The 21,582-nt window shown below is 52.4% G+C and overlaps 1 protein-coding gene across 1 annotated transcript in view; it reads right to left on the minus strand.

Moving 5' to 3' along the window:
* The window catches only part of CDK1 (cyclin dependent kinase 1), a 240,173-nt gene that overhangs the window by 24,925 nt on the left and 193,666 nt on the right, over positions 1-21,582 (minus strand). The window contains exon 6 of the mRNA XM_069611210.1: positions 14,098-14,261. Coding sequence (XP_069467311.1) covers positions 14,098-14,261 — 164 coding nt within the window. The remainder of the gene's footprint in view (positions 1-14,097; positions 14,262-21,582) is intronic.

A 21,582-nucleotide genomic window follows, 5' to 3' on the forward strand; every position in this document is an offset into this window, starting at 1 on the left:
TTCGTCCTGTCTCCTTTCCTCTATGGGCGTTTAAAACTGAATGTAGCCCCAGGGAGGAGAGGTGACCCACCTTAAGAAAACAAGTTCCTTAATACTGCCTGCCCAAATGGTGCGTCTGACCTGGAGCCCGTGTCCAACCAGTAGTGCTTGCAAAAAGAGGTAGAGGCCCATGTGGCCGCCCTGCTGATGACCTGCCACAGAACGTGTCTCTGGAATGCAACCGCTGTGGCCTTGGCAATGATAGCGTGCCATGCATGTTTGCCGGAAGTGGCTTGTGCTGCCGTTCATAGGTCTCCTTAATGGCTGCAACCATCCATCTTGCTATGGATGCCTTGGAAGCCTGACGTCCCACCCTTGATTCCCCCGTAGGTGATAGAGCCTCGGATTTGCGAAAACTCCTGGTCCTATCCAGACAGAACTTTAGCGCTTGCCTAACTAATCAGTGCAGGACCCTCTAAACATAGTCCTTGGGGTCTGCAAAAGCGGGGAGAACTATCTCCTCATGTAAGTGAATTGCAGAGACTACTTTATGTAAGAACACAGGGTGCGTTCTGAGGACCACCTTGTCCTTATGAAAGGCAGTGCAAGGCTCAGCTGCCACCGGAACTTGGCTCTCGCTGACACCGTGCAGATTTAAGACCCCAACAAAAGAACTGTCATGGTGACTAGCCGGTTTTCCACGGATGCCATTGGCTCAAAGGGTTTAAGCGCCAAAGCGCCTAACACTATGTTGTTGAGGTCCCACACGGGGAGACTTCTTGATGGGCGGGTAGAGCCTAGTGAGGATGTCAGAAGCCTTTTAAACACTGGATTGGTGGACAAGAAAACGTCGCCCAAGTTCCGGTAGGTTCTGATGGCTGCCAGATGGGTGCAGCAAGTGTATCTGCACTCCAGACTGTGCAAGGTGTGCTGAGAATAAAAGCACATCACCCAGTGCGCAAGAGAGGGTCAACCCCCATAGGTTCAGCCCAGTGGCAGAACCTAGCCCACTTGCTTTTGTACTGGCTCCTAGTAGCATTGCTCCTAGGACCCTGTACGAGATCGCGGTTAGCCTGCGAAAGACGCAGACGCTTTCATGTGGCCTGCTCAGGAACCATGCTGCTAGCGCCAACTTCTGCAGGGTGGATGACCATGCCTCCTTGCTGCAACAGTAGATGAGCTGGTCCCAGTCGAAGTTGCATCAGAGGTTGGTCCACCAAGCTGAGCAGCTCCGAGAACCATGGCCTCGTCGGCCACCAAGGACCCATCAGAATGATGCTGAGGTGCAGGGACTCCCTTATCTTGCAGATCACCCTGTGTACCAGGGGAGTGAGAGGGAAAACATCTGCTCATGCTATTCCACTGCATCTGTAACGCATCTCCCAGAGCCGGAGCCCTGTCGCTGCCACGATGTGAAATGAGGGCTCTTCCAGTTGTACCATGTGGTGAAAAGTTCCACCTCTGGATGAAGCCATATGTCGAAGATCCCCTGAAGGACCTGATCGTTCAATTGGCACTTGAAATTGTCCGCACCAAACCTGCAGAGCCTGTCCGCCTCCAGGTTTGACTCCCGTGGGAGATGGATTGCCATCAAGTGTATGTAGTTTGCCAGAGCCCATTCCCAGATGCTGACCGCCAGGGTGCACAGAGAAGACCTGGTGCCTCCCTGCTTGTTGATGCAATACATGCTGGTGGAGTCAGTTTAAATGAGGATAATTTTGCCACTCATTAGCGGAAGGCCTTAAGAGCTAGCCATATGTCCTTCCGTTCTAGCCAATTGATAGGGGCCACCTGTTCCTGAAGGGACCAAACTGACGCGATTGTCCACGGTAGCTCCCCCGCCCTCCAAGGAAAAGTCTGCGGTGATGGTAACCTGTGTTGCTGGTTGTCGGAATGGTCTGCCTATCCTCAGGTTGCAGTCCTTGCTCCACCAGACCTGCCCCAAGTACTCAGCCAGACCTGCACTTAGTTCATGGAATGCCTTGGCTGAAGAAAGTGTCTGGGGTCTCATTGTTGTCCGCTAGGGTTTCCTGCTGGTCCGGAGGAGTACTGGGTGCCGAAGACTGAGGTTTGCTGACCGGAGTCGGCTGGTATGGAACAGCCTAGTCTGCTGGAAGCAGAGGAGCGGTCCCCGCTGTGTCTGGCGTGAGCAGCTGGGGCTGCGCAGCGGCCTGAGGCGCTGGAGTCATGGGAGGAATGACTAGCCGCTGGTGAAGGGACCAGTGGTAGCATGTCCCCGATCACATCCAAAAGGATGATCCATCTGAGGGGGGGGGGGGGATCTCATAAGAGTAATTTCTCAAAAAGCCTGTCCCCTCAGGCAGGTGGGGCGCTAAGTGGAGTGGGTGTAGGAGCCAAGCCCAGAAGTTGTATCGGCATGGGCAACTCAACTGGTCCGCTTTGGTTTTCCTGTCCCCCGGGAGAGGTGGGTGAATCACAACCCTCCAAAGTAGCCCCCCCCAACACAACAGGGAAGTGTTGTTGCCACCAGGCTAGGCTCTGTACAGTTGAAGGGTGCTCCCATTGAGACATTACTCTCCATCAGCCACCAATGAAGATCAGGCAGCAGGAGCAGCGGTATTGGGATCCTGTCTGAGACCCCCGTCTCCTGATCCCAAATGGCTGACACATGGAGCTGGCGGCGCCTCATCTTGAGGCCAGCCTGCTTTACTGTGAGCACGCAAGTGGTCATCAGGGGCAGGAACCACCAAGCTGAAGTGGCAGAGTTGACCAGAAAGTGTCTGACAGCCTTGCGGAGGGACAGGAGCCTCTCGAGCATAGGGACCACCTGCTGAATGGTACTGCTCCAGAGCACCCCTAGGAAGACCAGAGAGTGGCACAACTGACTTGCGCTGGTTGAGGGAGTACCCCAGCTGATGAAGGATAACTGCCAGTCTCTGGCATGAGTGCAAGACCCCTTGGGTGGCCCCTGCCCTCAGCCAGTCCAACTAATTATAATTTACTCACTGTAGTGAGTAACGTACTCAGTCCATAGTCCCCTTTCCTCCATACTGCATGGGCGTCTCTCGCGAGGGACGGAGACAACCTTTTTCACCAGAAAAATCTTCCTCTAAATTTAGAGGCGTGGGCCTGGACGCATGTGCTTCCCTGACTGTCGCCACACCTCAGTCCCCAGAGACATGTCAACAATAGATTTACCATTGCCTAATGACACCAGATCATTAATGGGGGTTGTGGGGCATATGGAGGAAAGGGGACTATGGACTAAGTGTTAGTCACTACGGTGAGTAACTTATAATTACTCTTTACGCCCTGTCCCCTTTCCTCCATACTGCATGGGCGATTACAACTGAATGTAGCCCCAGGGTGGAAAGAAGACAGTCCTTAAGCGAACAGGTTCCAGAGAATCGCCTGTCCGAAAGATGCATCCGACCTGGAGCCAGAATCCAACAGTAATGCTTGCACAAAGCGGATGGGGTGGCCCATGTGGCCGCACTGCTTATGACCTGCCAGGGGACATGGCGCTGAAAGGGATGCAGGTTTGCCGGAAGCGGTCCATGCTGGCCCTCGTATGCTTCCTTGATGGCAGTGACCATCCAGCGGGAAATGGAGGCTTTGGAGGCATGATGGCAGTTTGCCGAGGGAAGTGCCGATGTTGTTGCCCATATATTTGATGCATTTTGAGCCTGAAAGGAGCGACTCTGCCTTGATGCCATGGAACGTCTGATGTTATGGGAAGAGCTTGGGTTTATCTGATTAATTTTGAACCCGGCCATCAGACTTGTGTTGCGGGAGACAAGTTACACAATTCCTGACACAACTAGCATGTCGTCTGCATACAAGGATACATGGTGCTCATTCCCCCTGCAAGCCAGTCTACATGTCCACGCGAAGCATGCTCGCTAGTAAGGGCATACAGGAAAAGGGGGCACCCTTGACGTGTGCCAGTGAAACGGGACTAGGTAATCCATTCAAAACCACGAAGACCACTGGATTGGTGCAAAGGAGTTACTGTCAGTAAATGACGGTGGTTACCCGTATTTATCTCACTCGATACAAAGCCCCATTGGACATTGAATGTCTCGACTGCTCGCCCCCGTGAACAGTGGCGTGCCCCAAAGTGCATGGCTCTGCTCTCCTCTTCAACCTCTTACTGTACCAGGAATCATTCACACACGCAACAGCTCCTGTTACAACTACGCTGACGACACCCAAATTATCCTAAGACCCCCCAAGACAAGCACCAACCTTCGAAGCTCATCTCCGTGATATTGACAGGACATTTAACAACCTCCTACTGAACCCTGATAAAACCGAAATCATGGTGCGTTAGGCAAGATTGTATGCAGTACCCTGTGGGGGACTGGACCAGCCTTGACCTCTTGGCAATAGTTGGTTTAACCACTACCCAAATTGGTAGCATGACTGATCAGCCAGGCTCATCTTAAGAGGGGTCAATGTGAGCTGCGGGATTGTAACAGATTCAGTGCGACAGGCATTCAAATAAACGCTTACACTCAAATAATTGTTTACACAAGAATCCCTAACAGTCAGTTGAAAAGCCTTCGTTAGAAGACAGCAAAACAAATACCCTTCTAAATACAGTTTCTTTAAATAGATACCCATTTGGGATGGCACACATACATCCTTGACCCGGAGAACTGATAACTAGGACACTGGACTTTGACACCAAACTCAGTATTTCTATATGTGAAAGTGCTATATCAAAGAATGTTTTTGGGAATAAAACAATGGTTAACAACTATTCTTAAGCAGTTAAGTACGTTTTGAACCCTCCAATACTAAGTAAATCAACCCTTTCCTGAAAGACATTTAAAGCACAAAGTCAGAGCAAAGAAGAGTATTCAGGGAAGCCAGGCTAGCCAATGTTAATAGAGCAAAAGTTTAGGTGAGCTGAAGCACTTCTTGCAGGTAGGTAAAACGTCTTGCACAATGTTTTAGAAGTCCATGTAGATCAATACTATAGGGCCAAAAGCTGGGAGGCTTGTGAGGTGGCAAAGCTGCAAGCAACCAAGTCAAGTCTCAACTGAGAACTAACAAGGCAACACAACAAGAGGCAAGTCCCCTTAGTTGTACAGTACTGTAGGTCTGAAGAAAGTGGTTCTGGCTGGCTTCTGTTTGTGTAGGTCTGCATATCCTATTCCTGAGCCTCAGTCGTGGAGACAAGAGGGAGTACGTCTGGGGACTCCTGCATAACTAATTTAAGGTCGGCGGCAGCAATGGGAAACTACAGATCAGCAGCACTTCACGGTTTCAGCCTCACGGCCCTCGCAAAATAGCACCACTGCGGTTCTAGGATACCTTGACTTTGCGCGCATGTGGGGTCCAGCACTGAGGTGGCTCAGGCTTGGCAAGTCCTGCTCCAAGGGAGTCGAGGATCTTCCTGTAGCTTGGGTCAGCCTTAAAAACGAGACTCGATTCTGGTGTTCGTCTCCCTGGCAATCTGTTCGTGCAGCAGCAATGGAAGTACTGCCAGCTCTGAGAGTTTATCCAGACGGGTTTCGCTTTGTGGTGGATTGGTCCCACCAACCCAAGGGGAGAAGTGGTCTGTTGCAGGGCTTCTCTAAACGAGGGTAATTCGGAGCTTCAGCAATGCAGCAGGGCTTCACCGGGCAAACCAACGGTTCAGGAGATGCAGCAGGTGTCTCTTCCAAGTTATTCTTCGGATTGCTTTGGTCGACTGCCTTCCAAGCAGGTTTCTCCAATTTATTTGCAGCTTGTCACTCACAGCAGGGTGGCTGTCCTCCAAGGACAGTCAACCAATCACCTTTGGGTGCATTCCTGTAACCAAGGGGGATTACGCACAGGGAGTGTCAGGCACCTCCCTCACTTCCTGCTAGACACGCTGGAGCCAGAGGCGGGCTTCACCAGTGAAAACCACAAAACGAACAAAGACCAAACAAGGTTTGGCACGCAGACCTTTCCAACAAGAAATGGCAAAAAAAAAAAAATTTTTAAAAACCTACCAGTGCCATTTTGACAAAATGGACAACCATGGTTGCTTACCTGCAGCAGCAATGGAAGCCTGGGGAAGACCACTCAATGGTAGAAAAGTAAACCACTGACACCAGCCATTAATTGTAGAAAGGTTAACAAAAATCTTACATGAGAAACTAGACAAATGGGATACTAAGTAACCCCACCAGCAACCTATGGTGAGCTCAGGTGTGCTGGGTCTAGAAAGTTACACAATGCAAGTAAAGTCAATTTCACTTTACGGCTCTTGGAAACAGTTTAACCAAGAGAAGATACTTAAACCTATGGGAAATCTGGAAGACTTCCCTGTGCCACTGCACTGAAGGTGCAGTGTGACGCAACGTAAAAACTAGATGCTTATGGAGCTTGTCAGACTCCAAAACCAACAGAAAGTGTTCAAATCAATGAAAAATATGACAGCGTGGGAAAAAGGTCTCTCCAGGTTAGAAATTAAAAGTCCTAAAGTCCAGAAAGAGTGCTGGGGGCCTATGCCCTTCTCCCAGAACCCCTCCCATGGCCACCCTCCCTCGGCCCACCACACCACCCTTCCAATATAGTCAGAAACCTAGGCTGCACTATGGACTCCGGCCCAAACCTCTCCTGTCAGATCAATAATGTTTCAAAATGCCGTCAACATCACCTCAAACTTCTGAGACACATTTTCCCTTACCTCTCCTACCCCCAACAGACACGCAGCTGTAATGTTTATCGTCATGTCAAGACTGGACTATGCCAACTTCCTATACCTAGGAGCACCACATATCAACTCAAACTACAAAGAGCCCAAAACGCTGCCACAAACCTCAAGCTGACCAAAGGACACAGACCACACATCTCCTGCTCTTCAAACCCTACATTGGCTCCCAGTCGAGGAAGAGGCACCTTCAAGACCCTATGCATTACCCACCGAGCAGTGCACAAGACCGGCCCAACATACCTCAATTCAAGAGAAGCTAAAAACCCAACCTCCCATCACACCCCAAGATCAAGCACTTCCCTCTTCCTGGTGAGAGTATCCGCTTTTTCAACCTTGGCCTAAACTGTGTGGAACTCAATCCCCCCCTCATATTCGACACCAATGACTAAACGGCCTTCCGCAAAGCTCTTAAAACCTGGCTCTTTACAGTGAGTAATTTGTCATTTACGGAGTGACTAACTTACTCCTAATACCGTTTCGTCAATACTGCATGGGCATCCCTTCCAAAGGACGTGAGATGGAACCTTTTTCATCAGAAAAAAAACATTCCCCGTTGAATTTACAGGGGCTTGGGGGTGCAGCCCAGGTGGGGGGGGCATGTGCTGCCCCGACTCCATCCTCTGGCACCACAACTCAGTCCCCATTGATGCGTCAATAGATCTAGCATTGTCGAATGACACCAGTAGTATTGGGAGTGAGGAGGTTGGTGGGACACATGAGGAAAGGGGACTATGCACTAAGTAGGTTAATCACTATGGATTGCCTCATAATTACTCTTATGTCCAATCCCTTTCCTCCATACTGTATGGGCAATTACAACCGATTGTAGCCCCAGGGTGGAGAGGAGACCCGCCTTAAGCAAATAGGTTCCTGAGAACTGCATGTCCGAAGGTCGCATCAGATCTAGAGCTGGCATCCAAACAGTAATGCTTGCAGAAAGCCGAGGTAGAGGCCCAAGTGGCCACCCTGCTTATGACTCGCCAAGGGACAGAACTGGAATGCAATGTCCGTTGCCCTAGCCCCAACTGCGTGGGCATGCATGTTGGCCGGAAGCGGCTTGTGCTGGCCCTGGTATGCTTCTTTGATGGCCAAGACCATCCAGAGGAATATGGAAGCCTTAGAGGCATGATAGCCTGGTCTTGAGCCTCCGAAAGTGACAAACAGGACATCTGACTTGCAGAAGCCCTTGGTCCTGTCCAAGTAGAAATTTATGGCACGCCTGACATCCAGGCAGTGCAGCACTGCTTCGTCCTTGGGAAAAAACATAGGAACAAGTTACTTACCTGTAACTGTTCTCCAGCGTGGGTCTGCCATGGATTCACATGCTCATGAATATTTTCCGTTGTCAGGCCGGGAATCCTCGGTAAAGAAAAAAAGTCGGCATCAGTTTCATTTCTGATCTGTCTTTCTTAGTAGTAACCAATCACTGATCTCTGGCTGGGTCATACTGCCCCCAGCCAATGACTGCCCTTTCCCCAGGCCCCTCCCCTGGCAGCCATCCTTAGATTTGGTAGCACGTAAAGTGGCAGCATGACCAAGTGAAGAGCCGCAGAGAGGAGGGAGGGTTTGCATGTGAATCTATGCCAGACCGATGCTGGAGAACAGTTACAGGTAAGTAACTTGTTCCTACTCCAGCATGGGGTCTGGCATGGATTCACATGCTCATGAATATAAGAATACATAGCCGTACACATGCACAACGACGGGAGGTGGCAAAGGCTCAACATTAAGCAACTCTTACCTCCTCACCAGGCCCACCTTCAGGCGATCAGGTTGTGCAGCACTGCTTGGCCGACCCTGGAGTCCCAATCTACGCAGTAGAATCTCGTGAAGGTGTGAGTCGACCTCCACGTAGCAGCCCTGCATATGTCCACCAGGGTCCCACCAGACAGGAATGCCATGGTAGCAGCAACTGCTCTGGTCGAATAGGCTCTCGGACGGCCGGGCAGCTGTCGGTTTGCCAACCAGTGACAGTGCATGATACAGCCGGAGAGCCATCTGGAAATGGAAGCCTTCGAGAGCGCCTTCCCTTGGTTCACAGGTCCAAAGTTTACAAACAGCTGTGACGTCTTCCGAAAACTTTGTGCGGTCCATGTAGAACTTCAGCGCTCTAGCTACATCCAGCGAGTGCAAAGTCCTCTTGGCCGGCAACGGGGCTCGTAGTCCGACGGCACCTTGGGCATAAAGGAGAGGTGTGTCCTCAGCACCACCCTTGTGTCGTGAAAAGTCAAGCATGGAGGCTTGCAGGATAGGGCCTGGATATCTCCCACTCGTCGTGCGGAGGTGATGGCCACAAGAAATGCTGTTTTCCACGACAAACAAACGGCGCCGAATGCAGAGGCTTGAATGGCGCCCCCATGAGCCTGGTCAGCACCATGTTGAACTCCCATGCCGGATCAGGGGCCTTCACCAGCGGGAACGATCGGAACAGTTCCTTCATGACTTCCTTCACCAGACGAGACCACAAAGACGCCGGTCCTGTACTTCTAGTGTATCGTGATATCGCAGCCAGATGTAGGATGGAGGCTTGAGCTAGCCAGCGACAGTAGGTTCGGCAGCACTTGAGGGGCCGTAGCGGGTTAATCTGTGCACGGCACCAGACAGAGAACCTCTTCCACTTGTGTCCGTAGCACGAGAGTTGAGGACGCCCTGGCTTTTGAAATAACCTCTGCAGTCAGCCGGGACATCGTACCCTCCAAACTCTAGTGCTGCAGGAGCCAGGCCTGCAAGTTCAGAGACTCCAGGTCGTGATGAAGGATGGCGCCTCCTTCTCTGGAAATAAGATCTGCGTCCTTCGGCAGCTTGACAGGTAGGGAGCCCGAAAGGTCCGGGAACCAGATCTGCCTCTGCCACGCTGTTGCGATGAGGATCATCCTGCACCGAGCCCTCTCGAGCTGGTTGATAAATCGAAGCAGCAACGGAGGGAACGCATACAGGAACAGGCCGTCCCAGGGGAATGAAAAAGCATAGCCCATGCTCCTCGGTTGGGGAAACCTGCTGGCGAACCTCTGGCACTTGGGAGTTCGTCACCGTCGCGAACAGGTCGATCTGGGGTTTGCCCCATCGCTGAAAGTTGGTCCACTTGATCCTGGCTTGGTTCCCACTTGTGGCACGAGCGCAGCCCTCTGCTGATTCGGCGATGGTGTTTTTTTTATCCCTGCCCTATGAAACAGCACCAGGAACATCTTGATCAACAGCTGAATGCCACAGATCCTGGGGCTTCCTTGGATAGGGCCAGGGATCTGGTTCCGCCCTGCTTCCGGATGTAGAACATCGTGGTGGTGTCTGAAGATCCTCACCACCTTGCCCTTGAGGGACGGGAGAAAGGACCTGAGGGCCCAGAACACTGCCCAGAGCTCCAGGATGTTGATGTGGAGCAGCTTCTCCTCCGGGAGCCAAAGGCCTCTCGCATGAAGATCTCCGGTGTGCACTCCCCATCGCTCCAGGGAAGCATCCGTCACCGTCGCCTGGTGGGCCAGGGTCTGAAAGTCTGTCCCTGCTGCTAGATGAGCACGGGTGCCCCACCACCGGATTGCTCGTCGGAAGGTCTCGTTGAGAGGGATCCTGTCCTCGAAGCTGCCAGTCGCTTGAATCCAGCGGGCGTCTAGGAACTCCATTAGAGGGCACATCCGAAGCCTGCACAGGTGCACGAGATAAATGCAAGAGGACATCATCCCGAGGAGGGGCTTGATGGACCTCACCCTGGCCACGTCCGTGGCCAGGAGACTCTGCACCTTGCCTAGGATGGCCTTTTTCCTTTCCTACGACAGCGAGCCAGACACGCCACTATGTCGAGCTTGGCTCCAAGAAACAGTGCAACGAGAGGGAACCAGGTGGGACTTGGGGAAGTTGGAGAACCCCAGGTCCGCGAGCAGCTGGACGTTCTTCCCTGTGTTCTACGGAGAGCTCCCTTGAATTACGCAAATGAGCCAATCGTCCAGGTAGGAGTAAACGTGGATCCCCGCAGGCGCAGCCGCGCCACCACTGGAGCGAGGCACTTGGTGAAAACCCTGGGTGCCGACTTCAATCCGAAAAGGAGGGCCTTGAACTGGCGGTGCCGCCCTTGGACCACGAACCTGAGGAACTTCTGGTGTCTTTAGAATGGGAATGGGAATGTGAAAGTATGCATCCTCCAAATCCAACGACAGGAAATCGCCCTACTCCAGCTGTCCCAGCACGTGCTGGAGGGTGACCATCCGGAACTTCTGTGCCTTGTACTTGTTCAGTCGTCGCAGGTCCAGGATGGGTCGCCACCCTCCTGTCTTTATCACAAGGAAGTACCTTGAGTATACTTCAGAGCCCCGGAGCCTCTTTGGGAAGAGCTCGATTGCACCTTTCTGGAGCATCGCCCTTACCTCCAACAGTAGTGGAGACATGGTTTTCTTTCCTGGCCACGGGAGGAATGCAGGGGCACTTTCTTTGAAATTCGAGGGCGTACCCCTGGGCCAGGGGCCCAGCACCCAACGGTCGGTGGAGATGGGCTCCCACACGCTGACGAACTTCGCCAGCCGGCCTCCTACCTGGATGCTTCAGTGGTGGCCCGACACCACGGTCGGTTCAATCTTGCTTGGAGAACGCCTTGCTGCCTTGGCCTCCATGGCGACGACGGCAGGATCCACCCGACTTGCCTCGTCCTCTATAGGCTTCCGGCAACAAGGAGCGGGCCGCTTGGCGGTACGTAGAGGAGCCACCGCCGAATCCCTTGGAGGCACCCTGCTTGCCTCTGGAGCTCCAAAAGGACGGCCTTCGTTGCTGGAGAACTCCTAGGGCCTTAGCCGTCTCGGTGTTCGCCTTGATTTCCCAAACAGGTTGTTCCCGTCGAACGACAGGTCCAAAACCTTGGCTGGTATGTCCTGGCGGAAATCTGTCGCCTTGAGCCACCCTCGTCGTCTAAGGCAAATGCCGTTGCCTAGCTGGTGGAAACCGGGGTCAGCAGTGTCCTTAGCCACCGTTATGGCGTGGTCTGACGCACCCTCACCTTCCTGCAAGATCTCCAGGGCCTCAGCCCTCTCGTCGCCCGGTAGGAAGTCCAACAGGAGGGGGGGGGGCGATCTTGTACCATAACTCCCTGTTGTGCGGGCCACGATCGCGAGGGCGTTGGCCGCCTTAATTGCTGCCGCCGTTGTGATAACTTGTCGTGCCATTTCATCCAGATTCTTTCCTTCGCCATCCGGCGGGGAAGTTGACGTTCAGGCCGATGCCACCCCGCTTTCTTCTTGGCCGCCACTGAGAAGACAGTCAGGGGTCAGTTGCGCCCTAAGGCACAAAGGGGCCGCGTCGGGGACCCAGTACTTCTCATACCGACCGCTCTTGGCAGGCGTCGTGGACTGGTTCTTGAGAAGGGTGAGACCCTCGTCCCAGATGTCATCCAACAGAGGCACGGCGAGGACTGTCTTACCAACGGCGTGAGGCCAATAGGAAAGGAAACCTTCCTTCTCTTCGGGGCAAAGCTGAAAAAGCTCAGAAGCCCTGGCGATCATAGCGTGGAAAGACTCAATCTCGTCGGGAGGCGAGGCCCGGGCTGGAGGCGATGGGAGCTCTGTCCCATCGTCACCGCACCAGTCGTGGCCATGTCCGTTCCCGTGTCATCCTCAGGTACAGGGGACGTGTGCAAAGGCTGAGCAGACAGCGAGGGCTGAAAAGGCGGGGCTGGAAGGGTCTGTCTTATCTTGTTTGGGGTACTTCCCCGACGGGCCCGGTTCTGCCTCCTCCATCGGTGGTAGGTGCAATCTCGTCCTCATCTCCGAACATAAGGATTGTATTGCCAGCAAAAAGGCCGCCGAGTTGTCCTGCGGTTCCAGAAGCGACGGGCGCAACGGTAGACTAGGAACCTCGCCGGCACCGCCGGCGCGCTCGTCCTCTGTCGGGATCCCTCCCGTGGGACCGGGCCTCTTCGAAGCCCTCGTCTAGGCCCTCCAAGACTTCAACCAGTTCCTCCTCGGAGGCTGTGTCCGTGTCAACAATGCCCACCGCCCCCCCCCCTTTTCCGCCGGGGTCTTCACGGGGGTCCTCGATGGGCCTGAAAGAGGATTCCCTCCGTGGTGGCAGGGAAACTCTGGGCCCTGAGGTCGCTTCCACTGGTGCAGCCTCCCCAGGGCCGCCGCGGCTTCCTTGATAGAGGCCTTAGCCAGGTGAATCAAGGCCTTTACCACCTTCTGCGGACCTGTGGCCTTCACCTTGGGGAGGGGGGGGGGGGGGGGGGAGGTCACCGCCTCAGTCCCCCCCGGGAGACCGACCAAGGCCTCTCCAGATGTTTTGCCGCTCCTGATGCCCGCAGACTCGCAGTGCTTTACCTTCTGTTGGGCCCCCGTCGCCGGGGCACCCTCACAGGACTTAGAAGACCGCTCAGACTTTTCTTCTCACCTACGGGCTCTTTACTTCCAGCCAGTAGGAGAGACGAAGATGTCGATCCTTGATGGTCCGTTCCGATATGTTCCCGCAAAACGCACAGTCCTTCTCCATTTGCGTTTTTGTCCTCATGAAGGCAGTAGAGGAACTTCGAATGTGCGTCCTCTTTGAACACATTCTGCAGCTGGCATCCAGTGCAAACCCTGAACAGCTTTCCGGGCGTCGAGCTCCCTTCTCCTGGGCCATGTCCGGGGTAGGCCACAGAAACTTCTGGACTCCTCCAAGAAGCGTAACTCAACGAAAACTTCACCCTTGAGGGGCGTAGAAAAATCTGAAACGGGGCCCTGTTAATTGGATGTAGACAAGGTGGAGCTTGAGGCTCTATTTGACCGAAAAATGAGAAAATCTTTGAAAAGCGTGAAAACGCAGCAAAAAGCTCGAGAGCTGAACACGAGGACTCCCAACACTTGAGCGTGCGGTAAAAATCTGATGATGGCTTCCAGGGGAAGGGCTTAGGGAGAGGGCAGTCATTGGCTGAGGGCAGTATGACCCAGAAATCAGTGATTGGTTACTAAGAAAGACAGACCAGAAACGGATACTGATTTTTTTCTTTACCGAGGATTCCTGGCCTGACGGGGAATATTCATGAGCGTGTGAATCCATGCCAGACCCCATGCTGGAGAAAGATTGAGGTGAGGCGCTAGAGGGCAGGGCCTCTGGGGTTATGGCCACATAATATGCCATATTTAAGGGGGGAGGGAAGCTACATTTTATGCTGCCAAAGGTTCCAGTACCATCCCCATGTTGGGGGACTCTCACAAGGATGGAGGAAAGGGGCCGGGCAGAATGAGTAAAGGGGCGAAGAGCATTTCCAGCATCAGGCCTGGAAAACCGATTCAGATGTGGTTTTATGGATGAATGTTCTAGATTTCTTTTGAATGCAAAGCAATTGTATCTGAAAACCTTTCACATGGTAAGGGATAATAAAACAGGAGACCAATATGAAGACGAATACAAGCTTTCCTAAACAATCTTGGTGATCAATAATGCATTAAGATACCTTTGCAAGAGCATTCTTCACCATTTGATTGTCTTTATATCCCCAAGTGTACTACCTGAATATTCTGAAGAGTTGATCAATTTCAGAATCGCCATGGAACAGTGGCTTCTTAGTTGCCATTTCTGCAAATATCGTTCCTATGCTCCAGACATCTACAGGAGTAGAGTATCGTAGGGATCCAAGAAGCACTTCCGGAGCTCTGTACCACAAAGTTACAACCTAGGAAATGAAAAGGTTTTTTAAAAAATACAACTCCATTACCTGCAAAATTAAGACACCATAGCTCTTACACAGAATTCTTGTATTCATTATTTATAAATACAAAAAATAAGCTTAACAATTGAACATTTGCTACAAAGAAAGAACACGATCCAGTCAAAGACGAATCATGGACAGCTGTGTATAGTGTTAAGATTTTCAACTACATGATAAATCTTCCTTACCCGTGTCAACCCCAAAACCTAATGCTAGACTTGGCTATTATTTGTCTATGTTCCAGGGTGAGTGGGAATCTTCTCCCCACACCGTGCACCCTCATTTACGCTTTATGGGTGACCTTTAGGTCTCTCGATAGTGTATGTTTGGACTTCTAGTTCCTTACAGCTTGCAGGTTTTAGTTATTTTCCTATGGCACACAGCATTTAATATACAGTGTTGCTCCTTGTGCTTCCCTTCGCATTTTCGTTCTCTTAAATGTACCTTCAGTGAAGTACTGTTTCCAAGGGAAGAGTGGGATTTCCATCACCTTTATGTGAGACCGGCACACCCCACTTAAAGTGAAGTGCTGGGGAGAACTATGGTATCCAGTTTCCCACTAAACTGACCCAATATGTTTGTTACTACAGCAAGCTAACTTATGGCTGGTGGCAGCAATGAGTAGACTTCAATGACTAGTTAGTATTACTTGGAGGAGGCTGTCAAGCCTGCTGTGGTAGACCACTCTGCTAGAATGGTCGCTTATTTTTTCACTATTTTTAGTGTGCTTTTTGTTGCTTGGGTCTTCTTCCTGAACGGGATCCTGGTTGAAGTTACGCCTTTGGCAGGAACCCTATGCATTTCCCACTGAGGCTCCAGAGTCACTGAAGGGAGGAAGAGGGCATAGTCTGCTTGAAAGGAACCGGCTCCTACTAGGGAGCTGGTGGTCCCGATTGGACAGCCACCCACCCCCTTCTGTAAACTGCAGGGAGAGGAGAGTTTGCATAAGTGGTGCTTGGGTTCCTGGATAAAAAGTCCGATTCTGGTAACTGAAGGTAAGTCAACCACTGGAACCAAATCCAAAGACTAAGACGTCGAATGGATTCCAGCAACCAGAGAGCCTGCTGTATAACCAAAGCCTGTTCTGACCTTGCAAAAGGGCCTGGGGGTCCCGAAGAGGACTCCTACCCCAGAGGCTGGTGAGACTTACTAGTCTAAGACCAGCAAAATGAGCGATCCCTAGACTTAGTGCAACCTACCAGGGCTGAAAACCGTCAAAACCAGGAGCCTTCGAGCCAGAGTGTCGTGCATAGTCTTCCAAGGTCAGTTTTGCACTGAAAATTGGTGGACTCCTGCAGGACCTCCACAGACATGAAAAGAAACCCTGAATTCCTCTCAGAGTGCGGGACCTAGAGAGTAAGAATCCGACAGGCGATACTCTTCCCCTAGTTCCTGTATAAGGGCACCAAATCTACAGCAGCAAGAAGTCTTTAATAATCCTTTTTGGGAGACTTCCCTGCAGACTGCTTCTGCAAGTTCCCTACCAGTGTCTGCTCCATCACCAAAACCAAGAATCCAGGTAAAGGATCTGTGCTGCTGCATCATGAAGGTGTCGATCCCAAAGCTGCTCTTTGCTGAGGTAGAAGATTCCCAGTCAGGCCAGGAATCCTCAGTATAGAAAAAAAAAAAACAGTATCAGTTTCATTTCTGATCCGTCTTTCTCAGTAGTAACCAATCACTGGTCTCTGGGTCATACTGCCCCCAGCCAATGACTGCCCTCTCACTAAGCCCTGCCCCTGGCAGCCATCCTCAGATTTGGTAGCACATGAAGTGGCAGTATGACCAAGTGAAGAGCCGCAGAGGGGTAGGCGGGAGGGTTCGCATGTGAATCCATGCCAGACCCATGCTGGAGAACAACAGTTACAGGTAAGTAACTTGTTCCTTCTCCAGCATGGGGTCTGGCATGGATTCACATGTCATGAATATAATACATAGCAGTATAAACATGCACAACCACGGGAGGTGGCAAAAGGCTCAATATCAAGCAATACAACAACTCAACATTAAGCAACTCTTACCTCCTCACCAGGCTCACCTTAGGCGAACAGGTTGCGCAGCACTGCTTGGCCGACCCTGGACTCCTCCCTGGAATCCCGATCGACGCAGTAGAATCTCGTGAAGGTGTGCGTCGACCTCCACGTAGCAGCCCTGCAGATGTCCAGCAAGGGCACACCAGATAGGAACGCCATAGTAGCTGCGATCGCTCTGGTGGAATGGGCTCTCGGACAGCCAGGCAGCGGTCGGTTTGCCAACCGGTGACAGTACATGATAAAGCCGGAGAGCCACCTGGAGATGGAAGCCTTCGAGAGAGCCTTCCCCTGATTGACAGGTCCAAAGTTCACAAAAAGTTGTGACGTCTTCCGAAAACTCTTCATGCAGTCCACGTAGAACTTCAGCGCTCTAGTCACATCCAGCAAGTGCAAAGTCCTTTCAGCCGGCGACCAAGGCGACGGGAAGAAAACAGGCAACACCAAGGGTTCGTTGAGGTGGAAGTCCGACGGCACCTTGGGCATGAAGGAGGGGTGCGTCCTGAGCACTGCCCTCGTGTCGTGAAAAGTCAAGTACGGGGACTTGCAGGAAAGGGTTTGGATCTCTCCCACCCGTCGTGCGGAGGTGATGGCCACAGGAAACGCTGTTTTCCACAACAAGAACTTCAACTGAGCTGAGTGCAGAGGCTCAAACGGAGGTCCCATGAGCATGGTCAGCACCACGTTGAGCTCCCACGCCGGGGCCTTCACCAGCGGGAACGATCTGAACAGTCCCTTCATGAATTCTTTCACCAGACGCTGAGACCACAAAGACGTCCGTCCGTGGTTCTGGTGTATCGGGAGATCGCAGCAAGATGAATCTTGATGGAAGCGTGCGCCAGTCCAGCCTTGGCCAGCGTCAGTAGGTACGGCAGTAGTTGTGGAGCCGTAGAGGGTTAATCTTCTGTGCGTGGCACCAGACAGAGAACCTCTTCCATTTGTGTCCGTAGCATTTAAGAGAGGACGACGCCCTGGCCTTTGCAAGAACCTCTCTGCAGTCGGCCGGTATGTCGTAACCTGAAAACTCTAGCGCTGCAGGAGCCAGGCCTGCAAGTTCAGCGACTTCGGGTCGTGATGGAGGATGGCGCCTCCTTCCCTGGAGAGAAGATCCGCGTCCACTGGCAGCTTGATTGACGGGGACGCTGACAAGTCCAGAAGGTCCGGGAACCATATCTGCCTCGGCCACGCGGGTGTGACTAGTATCATCCTGCACCGTGACCTCTTGAGCTGGTTGATGAGCCGGATCAGCAACGGCAAAGGAGGGAAAGCGTACAGAAATAGGCCCTCCCAGGGGAACGAGAAAGCATCGCCCATGCTCCTCGGCTGGGGAAACCTGCTGGCGAACCTCCGGCACTTGGAGTTCGTCGCCGTCACGAACAGATCGATCTGGGGTGTGCCCCAGCGTCGGTCCACTAGATCCTGTCGTAGTTCCCACTCGTGGCACGAGCGCAGCTCTCTGCTGAGCGAGTCGGCGATGGTTTTTATCCCTGCCAGATGAAACGACACCAGAAACATCCCTTGGGCGACGGCCCACTGCCACAGATCCTGCGCCTCCTTGGACAGGGCTGGGGACCTGGTTCCGCCCTGCTTCCTGATGTAGAACATGGTGGTGTTGTCGGTGAAGATCTTCACCACCTTACCCTTGAGGGACGGAAGAAAGGACCCGAGGGCCCAAAACACTGCACGGAGCTCCAGGACGTTGATATGGAGGGACTTCTCCGTCGGAAGCCAAAGGCCTCTCGCGTGCAGATTTTCGGTGTGCGCTCCCCGCCCTTCCAGGGAGGCATCTGTGGTCACGGTCTTCTGGTGGCCTGGGGTCTGGAAGTCCATGCCTGCCGTCAGATGCGCGCGGGTGCCCCACCACCGGATCGCTCGCCGGAAACTCTCGTCGAGCGTGATCCTGTCCTCGAAGCTGCCCGTCGTCTGGACCCAGCGAACGTCTAGGAACTCCTGCAACGGGCGCATCCGGAGCCTGCACAGGCGGATGAGATAAATGCAAGAAGACATCATTCCGAGGAGGGATTTGATCGACCTTACCTTGGCCGCATCCGCAACCATCATCCGCTGCACCTTGCCCAAGAAGGCCCTCGTTCTTTCCTCCGACGGTGAGGCCAGAAGCACCACTGTCGAGTTTCGCTCCCAGAAACAGTGCGTCTTGCCCGGGCACCAAGTGGGACTTGGCGTAGTTCATGGAGAATCCCAGGTCCGTGAGTAGTTGGACGGTCCCCGCCATGTGTTCCGCGGCGAGCTCCCTTGTCTTTGCTCGGATGAGCTAGTCGTCCAGGTAAGGGTAGACGTGGATCCCCTCCAGGCGCAGCCGCGCCGCCACCGGTGCGAGGCACTTGGTGAACACCCTGGGTGCCGACCTCAATCCGAAGTGTCGGAAGTTTTTTCCTATAGGAAACGACTATATGTGTACCGAGGGTTCCCAGTCTAACGACGGGGAATATTCTAAGCATGTGAATCCATGAAAGATCCAATGCTGGAGAAGCAAGCATCCTCCAAATCCAACGACAGGAAATCGCCCTCCTCCAGCTGACCCAGGACGTGCTGGAGGGTGACCATCCGGAACTTCTGCGCCTTGATGAATTTGTTCAGTCGTCGTAGGTCCAGGATGGGACGCTATCCTCCTGTCTTCTTCACAAGGAAGTATCTTGAGTAAACTCCGGAGCCCCGAAGCCTATCTGGGACAAGCTCGATGGCGCCTTTGAGCATCGCCTTTACCTCCAAGAGAAGTTGAGTCAAGACTTTCGCCACCTTAGGTGCGTTCACCGCCTCGCTCCCCCTCCGAATTAATAATAATAATAATAATAATAATAATAATAATAATAATTAGGCTTTTATATAGCGCTACAAACCCTCAGGTATCTGAGCGCTGCTTATTATTACCCACGGTGTGTGGTGCTCATTTATCGACCTCGGAAGGATGAAAGGCTGAGTTTGGCCCCGCCGGGATTCGAACCTGCGTTAACAGGCTCTGCACGGGTGTCAAAGCGGGCGCTCTACTCGCTGTGCCACTTGACCGGCTGATTGGCCTTCGAGCTCGACTGGGGCCTCTCCAGAAGCTTCGCCGGGTGCTCGGACTTCCTCTTACCCGATCCAGAGCGTTGGCTCGTGGTTGATGGCGCCAGGGAGGTTGCGCCCTGCCTGGCAACCGAAGAGCACAACCATTCGGCGCTCCCGGTGCCCGCAGACTTGCGGTGCTTGGCCTTCTGTTGGGCCCCCGTAGCGCCCTCAAAGGTCTTAGAAGGCTGCTCAGACTTTCTCGCCTGACGGGCTCTTCCCTTCCAGCCAGTTGACGAGACGCAGATGGCGGTCCTTCATGGTCCGCTCAGACATGTTCCCGCAAAACGCACAGTCCTTCTCCACATACGTCTTGTCCTCATGCAGGCAGTAGAGGCAAAGGGAGTGTTCGTCCTCCTTGAAGACATTCTGAAGCTGGCATGCAGGGCAGACCCTGAACAGCTTCCCGGGCGTCGAGCTTCCCTTCTCCTGGGCCATGTCCGAGATGGGCCTGAGAAAGTTCTGAGTCCTCCAAAAGTGTGGCTTGACGAAATCTTCACCCTTGAGGGGCGTAGAAGAATCCGACACGGGTCCCCGTTGATCGGATATAGAAACGGTGGAGCTTGAGGCTCTGACCAAAAAAGTAATTTCCCTATGAAAAAAAGCGCGAAAACGCACTAAAGATCGAGAGCAATAGCACGAGGATCCCAACACTTGAACGTGCAGTAAAAATCTGAGGATGGCTGCCAGAGGCGGGGCTTAGGGAGAGGGCAGTCATTGGCTGTGGTCAGTATGATGCAGAAATCAGTGATTGGTTACTACTACGAAAGTCAGATCAGAAACCAAACTGATACTGATTTTTTCTTTACCGAGGATTCCCAGCCTGACAGGGAATATTCATGAGCATGTGAATCCATGCCAGACCCCATGCTGGAGAAGGGAGGCCTGCTAGTTAGTGGCAAGAATGCGAAATGCATATGCAGCCGCAGGCGGGTACACCTAGATACCGAATTTATGCTAGGGCTGAAGATGCATGTACGGACAAGGTTCAGCTAGATACTGATTATAACAGCAGCAATAGTCATTAGGTGCAAGCTAATATAGGCAATATCAGGTAAGGCCCAGCAGTTGGTATAATGCCGGCAGTGTTTTGAATCTGAAGCTTAAGACCTTAGAGAGTTCTCAGTGGAAGGGGTTCAATTAAGTTAGAAATCACGCACAGGCTAAGAGTGGCATGTGCAGACAGAAGCAGTTAAACATGAGGTTCACTTAGTTAGCGTGTGCAGGCTTCAGCGTAGAGGCGAGTGACAGTACAAACCATCTAGTCTGTTAGCGACCATAGAGCATAATGCAAGTCGATGCGGTCTATAGCGACCATTGGGGCACGACACAGGTCAGTGTGGTCTATAGCGACCATGGGGCACGACACAGGTCAGTGTGGTCTATAGCGACCATGGGGCACGACACAGGTCAGTGTGGTCTATAGCGACCATGGGGCACGACACAGGTCAGTGTGGTCTATAGCGACAAGTGGAGATGAGAAGCCAGGCAAAACCTCTTCCTCCAGGACCCTATATTTGTGACATCCAAATATTTATCTGTGGGAGCTGTAGTATGTGGCTTTCTTCAGACTTCCTTGCGCATCACATCAGAATAGATCAGATCTCGGTCCTCTGGATTGCACCGACTCAATGGGGACAAGATAAGGGTTTGCTGGGGAAAGAGCCTGCAAGCATCTACAAAACCTTTCATAAAGGGCTTGGATGGATGACTATAGCTGGAGACTACTACAGAAAAGCCTAAATGTCCCAACACATTCCCTGTCCCGTGGTGTCTTACAAGTCAGTCAAGACACCACTTTGAGAGCCCCTAATTCCCATACACTTGCATTAAGCACAAAGCCTAACTAGCCGCTTCACTGCAAAATGTGGCAGACTGGGTTTATATAAATTGTTGTTTAGGGCCCCCAATTAGAAGCCCCATCTATGAACCCATCTACAAGGACTTATTTGTTAAAACAAAAAAACACTTGTAACAGAACAAACGAGAGCAAAGCTATGGGTGCACTTCCAAAACATTGCCATCCCATCTAAAGCACTTCAAATCCAAGGCTCCAGAAAATGTTATTAACCTCCACTCCCACACCGACTCAGACATTTAACAGTGCATATTCCATCCACTGTTGAAATAGTAACTGGCAGGTAATAAGGTTTTGGGCTAAGAAACTGGTGTATGTTGGATAGTCACCTACCGTA

Source organism: Ambystoma mexicanum, chromosome 8, assembly GCF_040938575.1.
Source record: "Ambystoma mexicanum isolate Mex_15411 chromosome 8, UKY_AmexF1_1, whole genome shotgun sequence".
Lineage (NCBI taxonomy): Eukaryota > Metazoa > Chordata > Amphibia > Caudata > Ambystomatidae > Ambystoma > Ambystoma mexicanum.